Source organism: Micropterus salmoides, unplaced genomic scaffold (genome assembly GCF_014851395.1).
Source record: "Micropterus salmoides isolate LMB-PRFRI ecotype aquatic unplaced genomic scaffold, ASM1485139v1 Ms_hic_scaffold_5, whole genome shotgun sequence".
NCBI lineage: Eukaryota > Metazoa > Chordata > Actinopteri > Centrarchiformes > Centrarchidae > Micropterus > Micropterus salmoides.
Window position 1 is genome coordinate 29682546 of NW_024044237.1, and position 22948 is coordinate 29705493.

The 22948-nt window shown below is 39.0% G+C and overlaps 1 protein-coding gene across 6 annotated transcripts in view; it reads right to left on the minus strand.

Annotated features, from left to right (window-relative positions):
• fstl5 (follistatin-like 5) overlaps positions 1-22948 on the minus strand; it is a 206337-nt gene that overhangs the window by 168741 nt on the left and 14648 nt on the right. For 2 of the 6 annotated variants that reach the window (XM_038699663.1, XM_038699668.1), the window contains exons 1-4: positions 18583-18801; positions 9389-9530; positions 9129-9205; positions 625-655 (exon numbers count right to left, since the gene is read on the minus strand). In XM_038699663.1, coding sequence (XP_038555591.1) covers positions 625-655; positions 9129-9205; positions 9389-9506 — 226 coding nt within the window. In that variant the 5' untranslated portion in view covers positions 9507-9530; positions 18583-18801. Of the gene's footprint in view, positions 1-624; positions 656-9128; positions 9206-9388; positions 9531-18582; positions 18802-22948 lie in introns of those variants that run through there. The other 4 variants (XM_038699665.1, XM_038699666.1, XM_038699664.1 and 1 more) reach the window with 3 other exon arrangements.

Below are 22948 nucleotides of genomic sequence, written 5' to 3' on the forward strand. Positions count from 1 at the left end.
CTGCACCCCACTGTAGTGTTTCCCCATTCACCGATTTATTTGTGGCGACACGACAATACTCAATATCAACACTGACCGCCCCATATACTATTAAATAGTAGTAAAATCAGAATTCATTGCGGAGCTACCCGCAGCTGTCTCTCTCACAAATGGAAACAGAGCTGTGTGTTTATAGAAAAACGCATTCAAGTTAAAGAAGAAGATAGACTAACTTCTGTCTATTCTATCTATTTTCTTAACACAACGCTGTCAATGCCGGAAATAAGTCATAAGCAAGCATGTAAGGAGCCTAGCTAATAAGTATAGCTATGTTAATGTTAGAATACAGCTCGGTTGTTGAGGTTAGTACGCTGAACATAGCTGCTGTTCAATATCGATGCACCTCTAATGGGTTTCCTAGTGTACAGCTTTTTGTTAAAGATGCTCTTTTTATCTGGTGTTTTCTGTTGCTTTCTATGAAAACAATAAATACATGAATCCTTTACACCATGGGTAGTCCAACAGATCCTACAGCTATGTGGTTAAGCTATGTTGTGGCCGTCTTATACCCAACATGTATGACGTACAGCCCTGGTTGTATACATTGCATGTCAGGGAAGGCAGGAATGAGAAATGGAAACTCACCCTTTATCCTCAAGCTCTCGGGAATCCCATCCTAAGGGAACAAGAACAAAAGGGAAAATAGATCACAATTACAATAAACCAATACTTAATTGACAGAAAGCAAAAGTCCTTGGTGATGTACTAAAGAAATGTAGTTTTAAAGACCCCTCATACATTAAGCAACTCTCTTTGCAAACGGCTCTGCGTTTAATTGAGATAATGTGTCAAGACATGGCGTTCAAGTCCAAGGATTCTTCACTCTGGCACATCTGATACAATGTAGTGCTGCCAGTTTGAATGACAATTAATGATATAATTGATATGTCAGACATTAATGTGCCATTACATTAAGTGATGATTTGCCTCACTTACATGCACGATATACCTTTCAACTGGTTACCATCCTCACATCTCCTATAGTTTAATTTTGTGCATAAAATACATTTTCCATCCATCTTTCTTTCTTTGATTAAATGTCCATATGCCTTTTGAGTTGTCTTGACAAATTAGAAGTTCAAACTTTTCCTGATTCACAGCAAACCAAAATATAACTTAGCTGACAAAAAAGAAATGTAAGTGTCCTCACTGTAGTGTAGAGAAATATAAATAGTTATGACCCCTTGAGTAGGTACACTATAAAATCAGCTGCATTTAGAGCATGCATAGTGGTTGTAGAAAACGCTGTTATCAGGACTACTATTCTGAGTAGCAGCTCTCCACAAACCATGAATACGAAAGAAAGAGGCATAAATATTTGATTTCTCTACAGTGAAATCTGCATAGCTCATCCTTCTCATTCTTGTACAAAATATTCAGACTCTTTCTACCAGCTCGAGCACTGGTGTTATGGAGAAGATGCCTTATGCAACAGGTCCACAGTCCATAATGAACAGAGGTCCCTGACTGCATACTGAAAGTAGAAGAATACCCAGTTCGTGGTTTTGCACAGAAAACCTGTATACTGTATATTTTCTTGCTAAAATATGATTCTAAGTCAATAAATCAAGGATCTGAGGATGGATAATTGTATCCAAAAGATCTCACTGGTTAAAAAATAATTTTGACCGCATGAATAATTCAGCTCACTTTACTTTTTTGGTTACTACATTCTGTATCATTGCACTATACTATCTGTGTCATTTTCTGTATTAGGTCAGTCTTTTACTTTAATTAAGACTGTACCGAGTCTGCACACTCACATTATTAACTGCTGTTGCTGTTGAGACCCTTATCAGAGGAAATAACACCCACATAAGCGATACCATATTTTTAACAAGTTGAATGTAGAGGTTTCCTGTGTCAACCCGGCAGCTGTTAAATACAACTGTTGCAGCTGAAAGGTGACAATATACTACCATGTCAATTATACACTTCCTCTTACAAAATCATCACAAACAAGTTAAACTCATAAAAAGACAACTGGCAAGAAAACACATTTTGGTTAATACTGTAGAGCTACAACTAACAATTATTTTATTGATTACTTTCTCAATATCTCTTGGAATAATTGATTGATCAGACCAAAAAAAGAGCAAAAAGGTAACGTCTTAATTGCAAATATTTCTGATCACCAGTCCAAAACGCAAAGATATTGAAATATAGAATACAATAATTTACTTTAAGAGATTGTGGTAAATTGTTTTTAATTAGATTTCTGTCAATCAGCTCATCAATTAATACCCTGTCCTTGCTGCGCTACAATGAGTACAAAAAATTTTAATAGTTGTATACTGGAATCAAACTTAGGTCCAGTCACAACTACATAGCATTTGTCTGGAAATATTCCCTCAAGTGTAAAGGGACCATGGTAGTTACCGAGCTGTCTTATCAACTTACTCTTTTTGTTCTGATTTAAAAGGAAGTTGAAATAAAGTTCAGATGACACTATGAAACTGTAAATTTGAAGGATAACTTAAACATCATTATCTGGTAAAAAGCTGTCTCTGCACATCTTCTTGATGTTTTATAAAACATTGTTGACCAACGACCCAGCAGGTACAAATCACAGAAAACACCTGTGGCTCTCTGACATTCTTCATATTCCCCCCACCCTCTGGATGAGGTGACATTTAAAATTACACTACAGGTAGGGAAGATATCAAATGGGGCTTATTTGCATATGGCAGACAGTGTTCACACTTCATTTGTTTAAAGAGAGTGACTTCCCCAGGGCCGCTGGCAGGCCTGTCTCTGCTGCCCTGAGACTCTGGGGACGGTGAAGCACCCAGCTGTACAACCCGTGGTTCATCTGCCCCTGTCACAGCTAGTTGGCTGGCCGCCCACATCTCTCTCTCGCGCGCTTTATCTCTCAGCCCCTCTCCCTCCACTTACAGCACCCTCCTCCTTTTCCTCTCTCTCCTGCTTCAGATTTTACATCCTTGACTCTGCACACCATCAACTTCCAAGAACACTTCAACTTGTACCATATAACTGCAAACTGCATCACACCTATATGACAAGTGAGTAAAATATACAGTACAACACACTCTATCTATCTATCTTTTAGCCCTAGTTCACACCAATGGCAGGTGCTGGGTGAAAAACAACACAGCTCGCTCAGTTACTTCAGCGTGACCACTGCCTTGGGACAGCAGAGGTGCTGATGCAGCAGGGTCTGGAATAGTGTTGAACATGACTTAACTTTTGCTGCAGCCAATACAACCTAATCTGGCAAAAAAATTAGTAATCCTCACAGATTACTTTGTAATGTGAATACTGTAACTCTGCTGTTTACCTTGCAATCATTAAAAAATTCTGACAAGTCTTCAAACTCAAAGTCATCATCAGACAGACCGTAGAGTTAAAAATATTGCATCAATTAAAAAATTTCAGGATAACACCAGCATGGACATTGACATCTTGTTATTGTTATAGCAGATTGGCTCCATATAGCGTCTGCTTCTTTAGCCCCTGTGGAGGCTTCACAGAAGCTGGTTACCTAAGCCTCAGGCTGGCTGCCATTTGAAAGTAGACAGCTCATCAAGATGAGTGACAAGGGCTGGGGCTAAAACTGACCAGCTGAGGAGGAGGAGGAGGGTGGAAATAATACTGACAGCAGTCACATTTAAGCCAAACACTGCCTATTGCGGCTTTAACTTGCGGCTTTAGCTACTGTACATCAAGCTGTTTCTTGTGAATTTTATGATATATTCTTGCTATTTTCCCCATTCCCTTTAGCTGAATCTCTTTTGCCCACCACACCCTTTCTCTCTCTGTCTCCGCTTATCCCCTGTTAATCTAGATTTGCCATGTGGCCAAGCCAGTGCTGGATGGATGGGGCTTTGCACACAGTTGTCCTTGCCTCCATTTTGTTTATCATGACATAACAGCTTGATGTCAGATCGACAAACGCTCAGAAATTGCTTTTGTCCCTTGTGTCGAGCAAGCCTGGCCACTATTCCACATGTTTCATGAATTACACATTGTGTCTCTCGTCACTCTTACAGTGAAATTCATTGTGAAAGAGATGACTGTATGAAGTAAAACAGCCAAGTAACTCAGTTGCTTTGAACAGTTTTCCAATTATAATCAATTGTAATTAGAGCTGGATTCTGGTGGCCAGAATCTGTGTCCTATACCTGACCCCATGTGTAGGATTTCACAGTGACTGTCTGAAACAATAGCATGGGAATTATGGGTAGAGCATGTGACTAGCTGTTTATGGCGGAGTGCCTCCTGGTGATTGAAGTCTTTGTGAGGAAAGCTTATAAAAGGTCGTATTCGATCCGGTTACCCTTGTCAAATGCTGTCCTTCAAAGCAAAGGAAAAGGCATAGCATTAACATGACCACTGGTGTATCACAGCTTCTGATGGTGAGCTCAAAGGATGTTCAGTACTCATTTCCCTCAATGTGCAGAGGGGGAACTTTAAGCAATTATGCCGTTCAGAAAATTATCAGTTTTTTTGTACTCACATTCCATTAATGTTGAACACGAGAGGAATTTAATTAAAAATGTGATACAACCTAGATTTAAAAAACATTTTTAACTAGGAACCTTGACTACCTACTAACCTTTAAAAATAACAAAACATTCAAATTTTGAGCTGTCAAACATGTTCTGAAATGTCTGTGGATCTCTCATTTTGAAACAACTGTTCTTTAACGCTGCTCACTCAATTTTATTGACAAGTGGATGACCTGAACCTCTGCAATCCAGCCAACAGCGGAGAAAAGTCCCTACGAAACATAAAGGCTGTTGACATATTTTGAAAAAGGGCTTACAATGTGGCCATTTTTCACCCAAGAGTTCTATATTTTCACAGCCTCTTTTGACAAGCAGATAGATGAGCGTAGTTTACCTCTGTCCTCTCACAGGATGAATTGTAATGGTATGCAGATGCTGTAATGACATTCCTCTGCAATGTAATCACAGCGCCTGGCACATTAATTTCATTGGAGTGGAAAAGCACATACATCATTTTTGTAGCTTCTTGTCAAATTCCCACTACATGTGGACATACATTACTTTAATTATTAAGTCACTCGGGTTCCAAACCAGGGCAATAAAAAGAGAGAAAGTCAAAACTAGTTAGTTTCAAAAATAAGTAATATACTGTTTGATACAAAAGACGGTAAAACACTATTTAAACCACCTTTAAAATGTACTGTTTGTTCAACTACTTCGAGAACATAGCTTCAATCAAAGAGAGAAGAAAAACTGGTTATAATTGAAGTTATACACTAAATGGCAACTTTTTAGGCCATTTACCCTTAGCATGAAATTGCATCATGGGTGATCGGATTGCAATAGGATGTTGCTTAAACTCATGAAAGTGAAAATGTGCACCAAAGACATACGGAGAATGGATTGTGATCCGATCAACCAAACACATCCGGAAGTGGTCTAAGATGCTTTGTGGCCACATTGAACGCAGGTGTAAATGCAAATGCATTGACAATCCACATATACGTGGGTGTAAGTCTTACGCAAACAAAATCAAAAGTTTGACGCCACACACAGGCAACGCGTCCGTAAAGTGTTGTCGCTTAAAGAGCGCTGATAATTGAATATCTTCTTAATAAAAGGTGAGCGGTGAATTAATGTATCCGTTAATGAATGGGAACTCACGCACTCAATATAAACTACTAAAATATAAAGGAGTGCACATTATGAAGAAAGGTAGCACAGGGAAACTATCCCAGGTTAAATTTCACATTCCGGGTGAGATATTGCATCAGTGCACTGCTGAAGAGAGAAAAAAAAACACGGACTTATTATCCATGGAGGAAAACTGTGGATAGCGAGCTCAGAAAGTTATTATACAGTCTACAGTTATACAGCATTTTGTGGACTCACAAACTAGGGGAGGATGTGATGTTCGGTTGTTTGAGAGGGACAGAGCATTCGGATCTCAATGTGGATTATAGAAACACATTAAGACCAGGTGTAAACGTTATCAGGTTAAAATCTTATCCAGATACAATCCTAATACGAGAGGCATTTCAATGGCAGGTGTAAATTCACTTTGTTATGTACATAAAGTCTACTTTAATGATGATAATTAATTCATCAGTCCATCATTCCATTAAGTATAATTTAACACTGAGGTCAGGGAACTGCCAATGTACGATGCCCTCGTCCATCGCCGATGGCTGACAGTTATCACAATGTTGAGCCGGCATCATGATTGTACCCCTGCGCTCCTTGTGTGCAGAAAGAAAGAAAACTTAATTTTACCACAAGCAGGTTTAATCTCCACGGACATTTTTATTATTAGCCTTTTATTATTTTTAAATACACACTTCACCTCTGGACTCTCACTGCAAACACACCGGCTTGCCCCACCTCTCTCCGTCTCTGCTTCTCTTGCTTTCGCCACCAGCAGTATGTTTAATAAAGTCACCCAAAAGACACAGAACTCGTCTTTTGTCCGGAGTTTTCCACTCGTGATCCGTTATCACGGCAGCAGGTGCGCCGCATGCCGCCTTAATAGGACGTAACAATTAAAGCTGTATATTGTAAACTTTGAAAAAGGTAACATTTATGGCAGAGTTGCTTTATTGCATTAGATTGTACAGGTGTACCTAATAAAGTAGTCAATGAGCATATTGTTGTCTCTGCTGCTCAAAAGATTGAAAAATTACATTTGGAAACTTAAAAGCAATAGGTCTTTCTAAAGACAAGGTCAAGGTAACGCCACTCATAATTCACAAACCTCCCAGAGACCTAAAAAATAACTTGATATTTTTTGTTAGTTTGTTTTGTGATGGGTAGAGCTTTCTTTATGGAACTGTGTGATCTGAAATCCAGGATGAGTGGAATGTGGTACAAAGAATTGACAAAACAATGCCACATTATTGTTTTTTAACCATATCTCTACAGTGTTTCCCCTAGGATGGTTATAGGTTATAGCTGCGGAGTTGAAGCAAAATTTTTGTCCATGAGCATGCGATGCACATCAGAATAGTTTCAAACTTCAGTGTTTTCCCAGTTTAATGTGAGCTTTAGCTGAATGTTTTGGTGTTGGTGGTCATGGTCAGAGTGGTGGGGTTTTGGGGGTCCTCCCAAGACAATTTTACATTTTCCAATGCCAAATATGTAATTTCACATTGGGCCATTATTTTTACCATATGTCTGAACAGAAAGATGGGAAAGTTAGAGCAGATAATAAATAACCAACAGCAAAAAAATCAGTGTACTGGGGAGGATGTTGAAGCTTTCCCGCTCAGCTCAGTCTGAAGGGGAAGAGGGATGTTAGCTAACTTAGCGCCAACAGGCTTCATTTTTCCAGCAGGTGGGGAAACAACAGACTTTTCTTGGTCTTGAGAAGCCGACACGCTGTAACCGACACAGTACATTTACTGCCAGAATATTTTCCTCTGCTCGCTTTCACGTCACTTTCTGCCACTCAAACAAACAATCAAACACTCGCTACGCACCTCCTGATTCCTTACAGGAGTTACGCTGTTATAACAGCATCTGTCACGTAGATGTTTTGTACAGAACGAGGGGAGGAAGCTAGCCGCATTGAGTGTTGCCGTGCTCCCACAGTGTGCGAGTGAAAACATTTGTAGCGCATAGTTTAATTATCGTGGGAAATTTTAGTAGTGGCAGTCATGACTGTTGAATCATAACCGCCGCATATAGGGGAAACACTGCTCTATGTACAATATTGTGAGCGAGCTTTTTGTCCGACCTTTTTAACACCCATAGGTGCCTATAGTCAATGAAACGATACAGTACTGTGCAAATGTTTTAGGCAGACATGGAAATGATGCTGTAAAGTAAGAACACGAGATCGATTATATCAAACAAAATATATAAGTGAACGGAAGAAAAACCTAAGTCACATCAATATTTGGTTCAGTTCTTCTTAGTACACTTGCACATAGTTTTTGAAGGAACTCAGTAGGTGGGTTGGCCCAAACATCTTGGATAACTCAGAAGTTTTATATAATACTCACAGGTAAGATTTCGATTTATTTTACAGTGGTATCCATTTCAAACTGACCACAGTTCAGAGTTACCAAGTTTACTAAGAAAGTGGAGTATAACTTCTTTTGTTCATTCACAAAGTTTATAAATGAGGCCCCTAGTCCTTTACGACTAAAATCCAACCTTGTCCAAGCAGAGGTGGATATTGGATTGTTTGCCTCTCTTCCTCCCAGCCTCCCAGCCCAGCAGAAGTGCCATCTCTGCAGTTTACTGAGATCATATTACAGTATTTTTGGGTATTGATGTTTAAATCTCTTTACTTCCTTAACACACAAAATTTCATTTCCAGTGTAGCTGTGGCTAGAACTCTAGCAGAACTCTTGTATTGTTGACATCTGCAGTCCACGTGTTACGAAAGCTTCTCTCTGAATAAATCTTGTTCAAAAGGTCAAAATGCGTTTGTCGACTGAACAGCTTTGCAACGCTCCCGGCGCCTCGCTCAGCTCTGATTCTGTCCAATGACGTTCCCACCATCTGTTCCCTCTGTATCTCCTTCTTTCTCTAACCATCTCTCACCCCACACACCCTTAAGTACCACTGTCTTTGCCATTTACTCCCATACAGACATGACTAAAGCAAACTGAAACAAACTTTAAAACGCACTCTGTCATTGTCTGTCTGAAGATGACAGATTGCCTTGAAGTAAAAGCAAACATACAACCATTTTGTCTTTATTGTCACTACAAATTTTTATCTTGGATTGGGAAGTGTTTACTAGTAAACAGAATTGGAAAGGGGGCTTACAGGAAATGTGTACTGAAGGACCACAATCCAACTAATGCTTTTTGACAAAACACTGTCCTTTCCCTAAGTCCTTGTCTGCCAAAACAGTAAATTTCTTTCACAGTCTGGTTCTAATTGATACATCTCTGGTACTCTGGTGTTTTGGATTCGAATTAGAGAAAAAACAAAGTATGCTGCTAGTTCAGAGGGGGAAAAATTAAGTTATTCCTTGACACGCAGCAAGAGGGATTAATAAAAGCAGCAGATTCTGCTTGTGGGCATGCCCTGTACTGCTGGGTCAATAAACATTAAAAGGTATCTTTTCACTTTAAACGTTCAACTGAATTGACATGCAAACATCCTCACTTCATTCAGAGATCGTCGTCTTCTTTGCTCAGCTGTGCCTCGTATTAATTTGATGTTGTCTTTGAAAAGACAGTCCCCTGGCACAAAGGGAGGGATAATGATTCATCAAGTATTTTTCAGTAGGCAGAAAAACAACAACAACCACCGGAGAGTCATCTGATGCAGGGAAAAAAGTGCTACTGTAATTAGTTTCATACTTGGCAAAAGCACATAGTCCTCCTTGTTACAGACAGCAAATGAAAAAAGAAGGCAATCAATACCTTGTGTCGGAATCTCACGACTGGTCGATAGGGTGGCGGCCTGAATCCCTCCTTGTTGGGTCTCCCATCGGCACCGAGCACAGCGAGCCCCAACAGTAAAATTGCCACTGACCACCATCTGGCTGTCTTCATTGGTCTTTTCCTGTCAAAAACCAAACAAGAATAGTGAGGGCTCTTCTCCAACACGGGAGATTCAATACCGGTTGCTCAAGACAATACATCAAGTCCGCCGTAATTAGTGTAGACAATGGGAACCGCAAAACTGTTGCTGGTTTAAACCAAAGCTATCAATACATGCCTTACACAAGGAGATTAGATCTCCATTTGAATCAATTAAGGGGAAATAGACATCATGAGAAAATCAAGATAAAGAAGACAAAGAGCCAATATATTAAGGCGATTAAAGTGAGGGCTTTGGATTAATTAGGCTGAGTGTCTAAGTCAAGCAACTGTAATGTGGCGGGGAGATTAAATCTTAAACAGTTTCCTTACATCCTCATAGAGATGCAGCCCAAATATATTTATCTAACGGAGTGAGAATATTCACTTTTCACCTCCAACATAACAGCATTTTCAATAATTCATTGCGCTGTATAAAAACGAGTTTGACCTTTGCATGACATGAATTAAACAAAACAGTGTTTGTGGGGGAGAAAAAAAAACATGCCCTGTGAAAATGTCTGTGTCCCAGAAACAGCAGTGTTCAAGGAAGAAAAATGCAAGAAATACACAGAGGATATGTTTTAGCCATTGCTCTCATACTGCCACAAGTTTACCACACACACACACAAACACATTCTATAAGCATCATGTTAAAATCTTCAATGCGTTTGTTCCTTCTTATTTTTATCCCTCGTCTTTATCTGCATTTATACCCTGGTTCTTCGTGCAGCACACTGCAAAAATCCCCTGTGTTAGAAGTACTTTATAAATATATTTGACTCGACTTGTTGATTTTCACAGGCAAACACTTCACTGCCTGCTCATCATCCTCCAGCAGAGGAAGATGACTGACAGCAGGATGGTGACCCTGCTTCCTTGTTCTTCTGGAGTGACACTGTGTCAGACATCAATGGCACGGTTGTGGCAGCTCTGTGGGCCCACATGCTAGTCACTGGAGGTCAGGAGGTTGTGCCGGCAGAGCGGCATGTCACTGTGATGCCGGACAAAGAGGAAACATTGAAACTTTATTTTCAGGACATAGTGACTTTCACTCCCTTCCTGAGCTGTCTGACACCTACAGACAGTATATTCTGCTTTGCCGCCATCTTTGGCGTTACGGGCTTTCCCCATAGAGTTGTATTGAGGATTTGTAAAGTGGCGTGTCTCCTCTATATTAGGGCTGCAACTAACTATGAATTGCAAAATTACACAATGCCTCTCATTTAACTATCAGCTTTTAAATTAAACTTGAGGTTGTTTAAGACATGTGCTAATTAACAGTCTAGACAATAAAATGAATACTGTTTTCAAAAATATCTTTTAATGAATGTTTCTGTTGCAGCAACAGAAAGTTCCGCTGAAATCAAGTCCTTTCATGGACCAGACAGGTATATAGTAAGGAATAAGTGTCTGTGTAGCGCTGTGCAGCACTCATCAGAACAGCTGATCTGTTGCCTAGTGATGGAGAAGCTGCAACACACCAGGACAAACTGACACTATTTTAATATACAAAGAAATGGATAACACCATGCACACATTTGCTGAAATTACAAGAGGGGACCAATAATAACAATTTTGTAGTAGACAGCGTTTCACAACATTTATTTAGTTTCCCCTAACTCAGTAACTCACAAAACTTTTAAGAGAGTCTGGGGTGGATTAGCCGCCACCTCACTCATAGACAGGAAAACTGTTTTATTTATTTTTTATCTTTAGAAAGTAACTTATAAACATGTCCAGTGTTGTCCAATATTGTGCCCTCGGCAGCAACACGTTGTCCAGCTGTAAACATCGCCATCAGCGATGCATTGTTAATGATTGTAAAGTTAGAGCACACCTGCAATGTTAGACAGGACCATTATGTATCATAATTATTTTCCACTCTCAACACCATTAACAAATTGACCAAGGGAAACCTTAAAGAAAACGGTACAGCTCATAACGCAAAGTAACATAACATGAAGCTAACGTTAGCTTGCTAACTAGCTTACCAAGACAAGTCTTCATCATCCACAGAGGTTACATGTCTCCTCTTCAGATGCTCCGTTGTTGAGATGCTGCAGTTCACAACCTTTTGGCTGAGTGAAGCCAGAGTGCTCCCACACTCTGCAGATTTTAGGTTGTGAAGGTGTTACTACCAACGCTGATGTTATGTTGTTTTAGTAACTTTACTGTTGTTTACATCACTTTACTCCGTTAAGCTGACAGTGTCGTTACGGCCCGATTAAATTCGTTGCCAATTTAATAATCTATTTTTGTCGACTGCGTCGATTAGTTCTTGCATCCCTATTCTATATAACGTCTCTGATATGATTCATGCTGATGGAAGTAAAAACATTCATATAAAAGAACAGATAACAGCTGGGGTGAGGATATAATCATCTGCCAGATTCAAGAACCCAATTGCTAGACCTTTAGAGATGTTGGCATTTGAAAATCTATGAGAAAGCCTTGATAGAATGTCCTCCTACACATATTAAACCGAAACAAACTAATTAATTAGAGCATATATTCAAAAGAAATACCTTGTTTCTACAAAGAAACAAGAAAAAGAGGGTTTTTTAAAAAGTGAAACTTACATGCAACATACTGTCAGTGTAGTAAGTAGGGGGCACTGAAAATGTCTTGATTATCCAGTCGGCAGAGAGCTTTTATTCCACAGTATGAGTCCAGAAATTCAAAAGATTTCTGAACCTGGCAAAGTAATTGTTAAACCACTGGTAATGATCAACAGCCTTACCAACCCCCTGCAGATATAGTGCAGTCGTTTCATGCCATGAGGCACTAAAAATCTTACTTACTGCCTCTTTAATGTGATCATATTCATTCTCTATGTATTTCTAAACTCTCCAGGTCCAGGTAGGAACCCTGCCTGCAGCTGCTGGTGCTCCACTTCTCTGCCAACACAGTATTTTAGCCAGACTAGGTGGATTACCATATCTGCTAGCACAATCAATCAACTTCTTTGCGGCATCCCAGTGTTAAATGGGTTATTAATGGACTAACTTTTGCAGCATGCTGTGTCAAAGACAGAGACATATGCACAGTTTTAATGCAGTTTTATGCATAGTTCCTCGCATTTAAGTCATTATTATCAGTCACAACAGGTGGTGATGGCGCAATGGATAAGATAAGTGCGGGTGTGAGAGACCCGAGTTCAATCCCCCACTGTTACCATCCACCAATGCGTCCCTGAGCAAGACACTTAACCCCTATTTGCTCCAGAGACCTCTGAGATATATAGCAATTGTAGGTCGCTGGATAAAAACGTCAACTAAATGAAGAAATGTAAATGTAAACAACTGCAACATACCGGTATACAGATAACTTTGAAGTTCTACTTCTACAGACTACTGAATCATTAGTAATCTTACTGGGAGCTACAAACACACACTGCCAAATATGCTGTCTATTTTATTAAAAGAGCAAAGTCCCTAAGAGAACAAAAGCTATCCTTACTGTGGATTGAACAATGCCCATTTAAATTGCTCCTGTTCCACACTATACTGCACAAAGAGTTTTTTTGGCCTTTGGTGAGTTAATTTTCTTGTCATTGAGTCTACTTTCTTTTCATCTTATGCACCATTATTATTAATAGAGCTGTGGCACAATGACAAACAACACAAAGGAAAGGAAGCAAAATTAAAGGAAAAACTTGCACAAAAGTAAAACTGTCATTGCAAATGTCACTAATAGCAAACACTAAATTAATAGTGCTTTTAAATTTCATTACAGACATCTTATATTTTGTCCATCCGATTTATATCAATGAGTAAAATAAATAATATAAACATCTCTAAGTAGAACACAAAACAATTCAACAGCCCCGCCAAATAAAGCTTCAAAAATGACAAAGTTAAATCAGCTTGTCTCTAAAAATTTACAGTATAACTTTGTGAATGTAGGATTTATTGCAGAGCCATTATATTACACTGCATTAGTTTTAGCTACATGTACCTAATACCTTCAGTTTCCAGTTTTTTTATTTTTTAACATGTTCACCCAAACTGAAGCTTCCATCGATTCCATCTATTCAGAATGTGTCAATAAAGATTTGGCATTAACAGCCTGACCCGTGGATTCCAGAGACATGCTAGTGATTCCACCAAGCATTTCAAAAGCGGCCCTCTACTCTGTGGAAAACACGCATTTCAAGTAGGATTGGGCGATGTCTACAAAACCTCCATCGGACGATGTCTACAATTGGGATGGACGTTATCGCGAGGGTGCCTGCACGCGGGGGGGGGGGGGGGGGGGGGGGGGGGGGGCGGCGGCATCAGTCATCTTATGTGCATGTGTTCTCGCACAGACTTCACTTGGTAAAAAAAATTCATAAACTATTAACTTATATTACAAGTCGTGGTGGATTTTTTACAGACCAGGTAAAGCAGCACTGAACACAGGGTGCAGATGGATGTTGGTTTCAGTTGTTTGATAGGCTCCTTCATTAATAAGCCAACGTGCGGCTCACCTGCTGCCGTGATAATGGATCGCGGGTGGAAATATACGGAAAAAGACGAGTTCTCAGTCTTTTAGGCGACTTTATAAAACATGCTGCTGATAGACTATGGATGGCATCGTCTATCTGCCTAACCCTAATTTCAAGCTGCACAGAGCAGATTGAACCAGGCAGAAAGTCAGACACATAAACAGGCATAGCAAATCCAGTGAATCCTGATCAGACTCCCGATCATATAGCAACAATTAGACACAATTAAAACACAATGAAAAAGGGAAAGCATTTAACTACGTAGCCTACTTACCCATGGTTGAAGCACAAAAAAAAAGTAAATATGACCCATAAACAAAATCCGAGCAACAAAATTAGTCAGGCAAAACACTCCAATCCAGGCATGATATGCAAAATGCTCTCATATAAAGAAAACTAGTGCACATGATGTCATACAACCTAAAATACAGATATATGAGCCTTAATTTAACTGACATCAACTGGTGTGAGCATGTCATATATAACTGTATAGAAAAGTCCTTGAGTCTGATTTCAGTACATTCACATGGTAAAAAGTCTTAAAAGCACATGAAACAGAAATACTCCAGAAGTTTTCCCTAGATTCCCTCAGGGAGTGCCATCATAACTTTGCCTCGTGGCTTTAAACTCCCCGGAGCATGTCTAAGCTTTGGCATTGACTTTCAAATGAAGACTACCTATTTCCCACTATGTACACAATGCATCATGTCTTGACAAGCTCACAGCCGCTCTCCTCTAACCCCCTCCCATCTGTCTCATTCAGCAGATTTTTGCCATTCAATGCACCGGGCAAGCCTAACAGAAATGTCCATGCAGCCCCTCTTACAGATAATACCTTTATGTATTACCTGACTGCAACATATAGGGCATTAGCTGGATTTGAATAATGCACATATTGTAATTTACTATCAGCTGTCATGGATGTTTGGTAAGTCATAAATCTGGAAAATATGAATACATCAATTAAACATGCCATACATGTTCTTGACATTATGCATAATTTCCACCTCAAAAGGTCTTAACTCTGGGACTCTCCCCTCTTCTCCCCATGACTACTAGTCAGCTTAGACTTATTGCTAATAACTCCTTTTTACAGCTTTCTAATTACAGTCAGCTTGTCTCCAAATAATATAGTAGACATAATTAAACAAAGCCTGTGAGAAATGAGGAATTCTGAGTTTGACTGATGGTGCACTTACCACCACTAACACTGAGTTTCTTTTGTTTTTCCAGTATGAGCTACAGTATAGCTCAAGATTTATAAACAAGAATATACAGTTTCAACGATCCAAACAACATATGGCACAAGATATTTCAACTTTGTGCAAAAGGGCACCGAACCCTCTAACAGAGTGTTAAAAAAAAATATATATATATATGCCTCAGTCAACGCTTCCCTCAAGCATCTGTTTCACAACAACTAAATATTTAAAACAGAAAAAAAAGCAGACCTAGAAGTGTAATTTTATGATCTCAATATCATGAAATTCTGTAGACGTTATAGGTTAAAATCTCCAAACTAGTAAGGACAAACTCACTCTTCAGCTGGCAATGTGTATTTAGATGCAGCTGAACAAAACATTACTATTATCCTGGTAAGCCTAAAATCAGTGTGGTATAGCAAAAGAGAAAACCTTCCAATCCACACAAAAAGAGGCCCAATAAAGTGACCCTGTTTTTCCACACATATGATTCTGCTTTCTGGTATCCTGACCTTTATGCACAACAAATTAAGAGTGGAATTCAAATTATCTCCTATATCAGTGGCTAGTTTAAATGAAGGAGTAATTTCGTTTAACTACCCCTTGCTTTATTTTGAGAACTTTTCAGAGCTCTGAGGTAGGGAACCACTGTCCTGTCCTCGCAGCATGATTACATGATTTATGGCTGTTTAAGTTAAAATATTTTATCTACTTCCTACTGCTATAAAAAGCTAAAGACATTTAAAGCTACCATGTTCTCCACCTTTCAACGACCTAAAATTCCCAGTGAGTTGTTCATAAACAGCAGGCTGTTGGCCCTTCTTCCTTGTTCTTCTGGAGTGACACTGATTCAGACATCAGACAGAGCATAGCTCTCAATGTGAGCGGGGTAAACATCTATGAATTAAAAACAGGGCAGTGCTGGAAAATAAAAAATACTCGGTCAACTGACAATGGCCAAACAACCACTAAAACTCTCTCAAGCTCACTGTACTGTTTGAAATATTCACATTACATGGACAGTGAACCAGACCACCTTTCAACACAAGATAAAACTATTTTGCCAAGCATCTGACAATTAAATTACAAGAACTAATCAGTTGTGTTAAAGTATATATTTCAAACACGACATATTTTGGAAGCTTTTCATTCACTACCTTTAACCAAACAATTAATATCAATTATTGTCTGTGGGTGTTGCATCTTTCAAGCGCTAGAAATCCAGTTAATGAAATACACAAGGTCACATTCCTGCCACATTAGCTTATCTTAGTTTCATTCTTATGCTGCCACAAAGCAAACTGATGACAGACGAAAAAGACACAGCAGAAAATGCTATGAGCTTCATTCGCAGACAATTTAAAAATAAATGCCTGTTCTGCAAGATATACAATTTTCTTTATATCAACATTATCCTGAATAGATTCTTTAAATGCAATTTTTACGAACTGTGTTTGAAACCTGTCAAGTGTTGAAATGACATTTCAAGCTTCATTCATCATTTTCCTCTGGCAGCAACTTTTCAGCACTTTGGTTTATTCAATTTTGTTCTTTTAGTATAAAAATGCAGTGTCCAAGGAGTAAAAATAACAACTTTTTTCAGTTGTTCACTGTTATTTATCCACTTTGCTGAGCATGAATGCGGTTTTCTGCCCTTCTTCAAAAAAAGCTAGTGTAGCATATTTACACCGGGGAAAAGTCCAGTACAATCAGTGTTGTACAGCTGAGCTGCTTACAAAAGCTTAAAGTTGGGGTTTGCGATTCTGGAGAAATCCAAATATCATGATATAGAGCAAACAACACAGCAAGTAATGAAACTAGCATTAGCTAAGTTGCGGGTTAGCAAACTTTCACTACAGTTGCTGCTGTGAAGTTAACATGCAGAGAGGACGAGATGGTTTCCCAGAGCCAGCACAACAGGTCCAGATGGCGATACTCACAAATCTCCTGCTGCTATAGTTAACGTCAAAAAACAGCAACAAAGTAAGCTGAATGACCATGGACAAGTAATTTAATGTTAACTGACTGGCTGGAATAGTGTTGTGTGTCTCAGCCTCAACAACTTTGTTTGTTTCTCTATGAGCCAGTGTTGTGTACAAACACCGTGTTTTGTTAGTCAATGCACACACCGAACGGACAGCTTGCAGACTATAAGGAGAGAGTCATTGAATTTGACAAAAAGACTTCTATTGGATTTGAATCGCATACCACACCTTCAAGTGCCTTGCACAACAGTTCCACTGTAATATGATGGAAGACGTGTTAACTTGCCTCGACCATTTGAGTTTGTTTTTTTCCCTTGTCTTTAATTCATTCTACATTCTACAGTAGTATGACTTCTGAAGAAAAGAGAAATACAAGCAAGCGCATTACTTATAGCTCTACCTTGATTTGGCTATTCTGTGTACTTTCAAAGTCTAGATGGTAACAGAGTCTGATCAGAGTGCAACATCCCTCTTCAATACGTACAAGTCTCCTCTATTGTCAATTGGTATAATTTAAGCTGAGCACTCTCTCTATTTAAAAACACAAATGAAGCACAGCCCATTGAAATATAGATGTAAATAGTATAACAATTGTTTTGATAAGTGTGGCAAAATTTTCTGCTAGTGAGAGCACTTTTTCTGTCAGCTATTATCTACAGTGGCGGAGGAAGTACTCAGATCTTTTCCTTATGTAAAAGTTTCAATGCCACAGTTTAGAAATACTCATTTACAAATACATGTCCTTCATTCTAAATTTCACTTATATAGAATTACAGTTCTACCAGTACCAAAGAGTTTGCAGAATAGCTCATTTCAGAATATTGTATATTAATATTAGATTGTGACTGATCATGCACATCACTGTAATACTGCAGCTGGTACATGTGGGATATATACATTTTATATATGATTATATGTTGCAGTATTAATCTGAATCCGGAGAGTAATTAGTAAATATAATGATCAAGTAAGTTAACAGTAATGGAGCAAAACGTTAGATAGATATAGATAGATAGATAAGCAGAAAATGGATATCCTCAAGTAAAATAACCACACAAGTACCTTTAAATTTGTACAGCACTTGAATATGCTAAATGTTCTTAGTTATTTTCCACCACTGATAAAGGTATGATGTTACAGCATACCACAATCATGTGGTTAAGTTAATGTTACCAACAAAAGTGCACTTTCAAATAACTTTTAATGCAGGGCAACAATAATGTCTGATTTCTCAGTGGTGATTAGATATACTGCTAATCTCCTCGTTACTAATCATAACTTTACTGTATGTTTAAACGTTAGCATTTACACTGGACAAAGCTAGTTAGCTTAATGGAGACGTTAACGGAGACTCACCTAACGACGTTACTGAGGCACCAATTTCAGCCACTCGTGATAATAAAGTTGGTCTTTGGAAGGATGTTAACGATACAGAGCCAAGGGAAGGTAGGTGAAGTCTGAACAGCAACTCAGGAGGGTCATGTCGATGTTTGTGGAGTGTAAAGTAACCAACACTTCACAGGTGCAGGTAAACTCTCACTTAAACTCAACACCACCCCGAGGAAATCCAAGATGGCGCTGGAGTGACGCTCAGAGCTGCCACTGGTGTCCAGATAGCATAGAGTACACTCACCTAAAGGATTATTAGGAACACCTGTTCAATTTCTCATTAATGCAATTATCTAATCAACCAATCACATGGCAGTTGCTTCAATGCATTTAGGGGTGTGGTCCTGGTCAAGACATTCTCCTGAACTCCAAACTGAATGTCAGAATGGGAAAGAAAGATGATTTAAGCAATTTTGAGCGTGGCATGGTTGTTGGTGCCAGACGGGCCGGTCTGAGTATTTCACAATCTGCTCAGTTACTTTCATTCAGATGGTAGAGTCAGAATTTAAACAGAATGAGAACATGGATCCATCATGCCTTGTTACCACTGTGCAGGCTGGTGGTGGTGATGTAATGGTGTGGGGGATGTTTTCTTGGCACACTTTAGGCCCCTTAGTGCCAATTGGGCATCGTTTAAATGCCACGGCCTACCTGAGCATTGTTTCTGACCATGTCCATCCCTTTATGGCCACCATGTACCCATCCTCTGATGGCTACTTCCAGCAGGATAATGCACCATGTCACAAAGCTCGAATCATTTCAAATTGGTTTCTTGAACATGACAATGAGTTCACTGTACTAAAATGGCCCCCACAGTCACCAGATCTCAACCCAATAGAGCATCTTTGGGATGTGGTGGAAGGGGAGCTTCGTGCCCTGGATGTGCATCCCACAAATCTCCATCAACTGCAAGATGCTATCCTGTCAATATGGGCCAACATTTCTAAAGAATGCTTTCAGCACCTTGTTGAATCAATGCCACGTAGAATTAAGGCAGTTCTGAAGGCGAAAGGGGGTCAAACACAGTATTAGTGTGGTGTTCCTAATAATCCTTTAGGTGAGTGTATATCTACAGTGTAAAATACACTGCTAATATATACTTAATATATATTATGTTAGCCTACCATAGTTATAGATACTGAATAAAGTGTCAGGTGAAATGTGGTGACAACTATATAATGATACAATAATTCATATTTTAGCCGGTGCATACTAGCTTTGCATTTCTCCAAACCATTTTAGAAAATTCTTCTCTATTGTCTATAAAACTCATTTCTTTTGATTTGGATAACAGTGTCTATGTAAAGAATACAGAATATTTGTCACCAAAAGTAAAGGCTAATTCACAGCAAACACTTCATTGACATAGTTATAGCATACGAGGTCTGCCCCATCAGTACGCCTATTTTTAGTTTTTTGCAATATTCTCACATTTCTAGTCATTATCCTCAGACATTCCTTCCACTCTATAAATTTTTAATTAATACTATTTAATTAATATTACATTAAATTGTGCATTCACCAGTTGCCTGTAAGTACGACTGCCTGCAAAGTAGAAAGTTTCTGTTTGTTTTGTTTTTAATGCTGGAGTACTTGAAAGGATAACCTTTAAACCATTTGTTTTTTATATCTGCATTGTTATCAACAAGGAAAGGGCCTGGTCTTGTTTAATGCCTTAAATTCTGTACCAAATGTTTAGTGACATGTAAACACAAACAACTACTCAAATTCACTTACAAGTGTATCTTTATACCTACACCAAGATTGTTCAAGATAAAGTTAGTCAGACAGCTAACATTTAATTTTATTGTTGATTAAATGAAATTTGCTCATGATGCCTGATGATTCAGGTTTTCAGAAGTACAGAAGTTCTGAATCAGTACAGTTTCGAAGCTCCTCTGGTTGTTCCCTACAGGAAAATTTTGTATCATCACCAGTTGCAGTCAAAATTAAGCAGCTGAAAAGATAGTGGCACAAGGGCCTGTTTCAACTAGCAAGGATGCACTGGTGCTCCCAGTTTGCTCTGTAAACCAGTGATTTCCTAGGGAGGCTTGTTTGAAATTATTCAAATTGTCAGCGAGGTCACTGGAGGGGAACTTGAAGTCAGCAGATAAACTGCTCTGCCACCCCACCCCCACTCTCACATATGCTTCAGCTGACACATCTCTGACCTCCTGTAGGCAGATCTCTTTAAGCACGCTCAGCGGTATTTCTATGTACAGATCAATTTGGTTGGAGTACCACAGTTTGTCTCAGAGATATCTGGAGAACACTGGAGCATCTGCTGTGTGTTTGCTGCCCAAGCACCCTGCCACAGCATGTCTTATTTGGCAGAGTTATCATGGCACTTCTCATACTCACATCCCCAGCAGCACTGTATACTGATAAAGGACTCCTTCAAGTTCAAAGCACGTCCAAAACCACAAGCGACACACTTCCCCCTAGGGTAGTGCTTCCATTTGGTCCTTGTTCTTCCCTTATGCAGAAAACGTTGTGCCAATCTCTCAGATGGAGCAGTTCCTTACAATAAAGGAACAGAGAGATGACTTTGAATGTCATACATGCCTTAATGAGGATCTCATAATACAGCATTCATGTTATGTCCTTGCATGGTGTCTGTATGAATCGTTTTCAAGAATTTCTTACATCTTACAACTGCTTTGCTATTATTTTGGTACATCAAGGAAACGTCAGCTGCCTTTGTAGTCCACGCGTTTATGATGTGCGTGGAAATGAAACACTAGTTTGAAAAGGATCGAGCATACTGAGAATGTTTTGCATGTGGCGAAAAAAGCATTTCACTACTGATTTTTGGAGGTTCTGGAGGAGTAAAAAAACTCAAATAACGCAAACAGACCACACTACATTTCTTTCTGCAAGACTTGCAATCAGTGAGTCAGTTAATAAATGGCAAAGTCGGTTCATAAAAAGGGGGAAGCACTTGCCTAGAGGTTAGAGAAGCTGGCTGGTGAATGTAAGGTCGTAAGTTTATATGAAGCCCATATAAACTCGGAGGAACTGGGTGTGTAAAATGAAGGGACAAAAATCTCTTCCTTCAGGAAACACTGCTGAGATTCCCCCTGGGGAAAACAATCAACCCCAGATATCTACTATGAAACTACAAGCTGGTCAACAGCATAGGCAAAAGTGTGAGTGTTCCCTCTATAGTTTCAGAAAAGACGATAATCTGATATTTGACATATACTGTACGTTATAGGGAGATAGTTTTTTATATTTTACAGATCTCATATTTCCAAACACAGGCTTCATAACCTTGCGCTATAAACTGTGCAGGTACAGTATGTAGGCTATAAATAATAAATTAAAATTGAACCGTATATTGGCTATAAAGTTTTTATTTTTATTCCCCTTTTAAGAATGAAGCCATTATCAAAAGCCCATCTCAGCTCACTCAAAGCAATGATCCCAAAACGCTTTAATTCCCTTCCAGACCATGCAAAGTTCTTAATTACAACAGTGATAACAGACCTGTGCTGGTAATTCATTCACAATACAAGGCGGGATACATGCTTGATTGTTTATAGTTGATTTCCAGAACAAATGACAACCTGTTCAGTGTGCTTGTTTTTTGCCTAATGCATGTTGGAGCAGTCTCCACTCCACAGGGTCCAAAACTCTATTAATCAGTACACAGTCACATCCTAACAATCATTTCTTTCATTTTGTTTCATGCAGAGGATTCATTCTAATTTCCAATTGTTTGTTAGGGTCAAACAATAGTTTTGTTTAACTATTGTTTCCAAGGTCACGAATAAACTTTGATGGGAGGAAAAAAGATTTTTCTTAAAATCACTTTTTGGAGTGACAAGGTAAAGGATTTAAAATGATGTGTTTTGTTCAGCTATTTTCCGGTTTGAATCCATTGTCTTTTATCACCACATTTTATCACTTTGCAGTAAAGCATAAGCACAGTGCTGATCTGCCATCTTTGTTTTTTGGCAACAACTTAGGAACCACAAATTCTTTAGTCACTGCACTGCCAGAGATCACTTGTCTACTAAATGTTCTGGCCAATACCATCACATCTTTTTTCTTTGAGGTTTTGTTGATAAAGTATGAGTTTCTGTAGGTTGTGCGTATTCTAACATGGTCACTGTTGCTGCACATAATAACTGTCCAGTCCTTCTATTTATCACAAGCTGTTGCAGCAGCTGAATAATACACATTACTTCCTTTGTACCAGAGGATTTTTCCTATAAAAAAAACGTTCCTATAAACAAGGTGCTTAGAACCTGAAGTGTGAAAGCTGTCATGAATGGGATATTCTTTGAATCACAATTCTGTGATATCAGCTGGCCATACTGAGTAAACA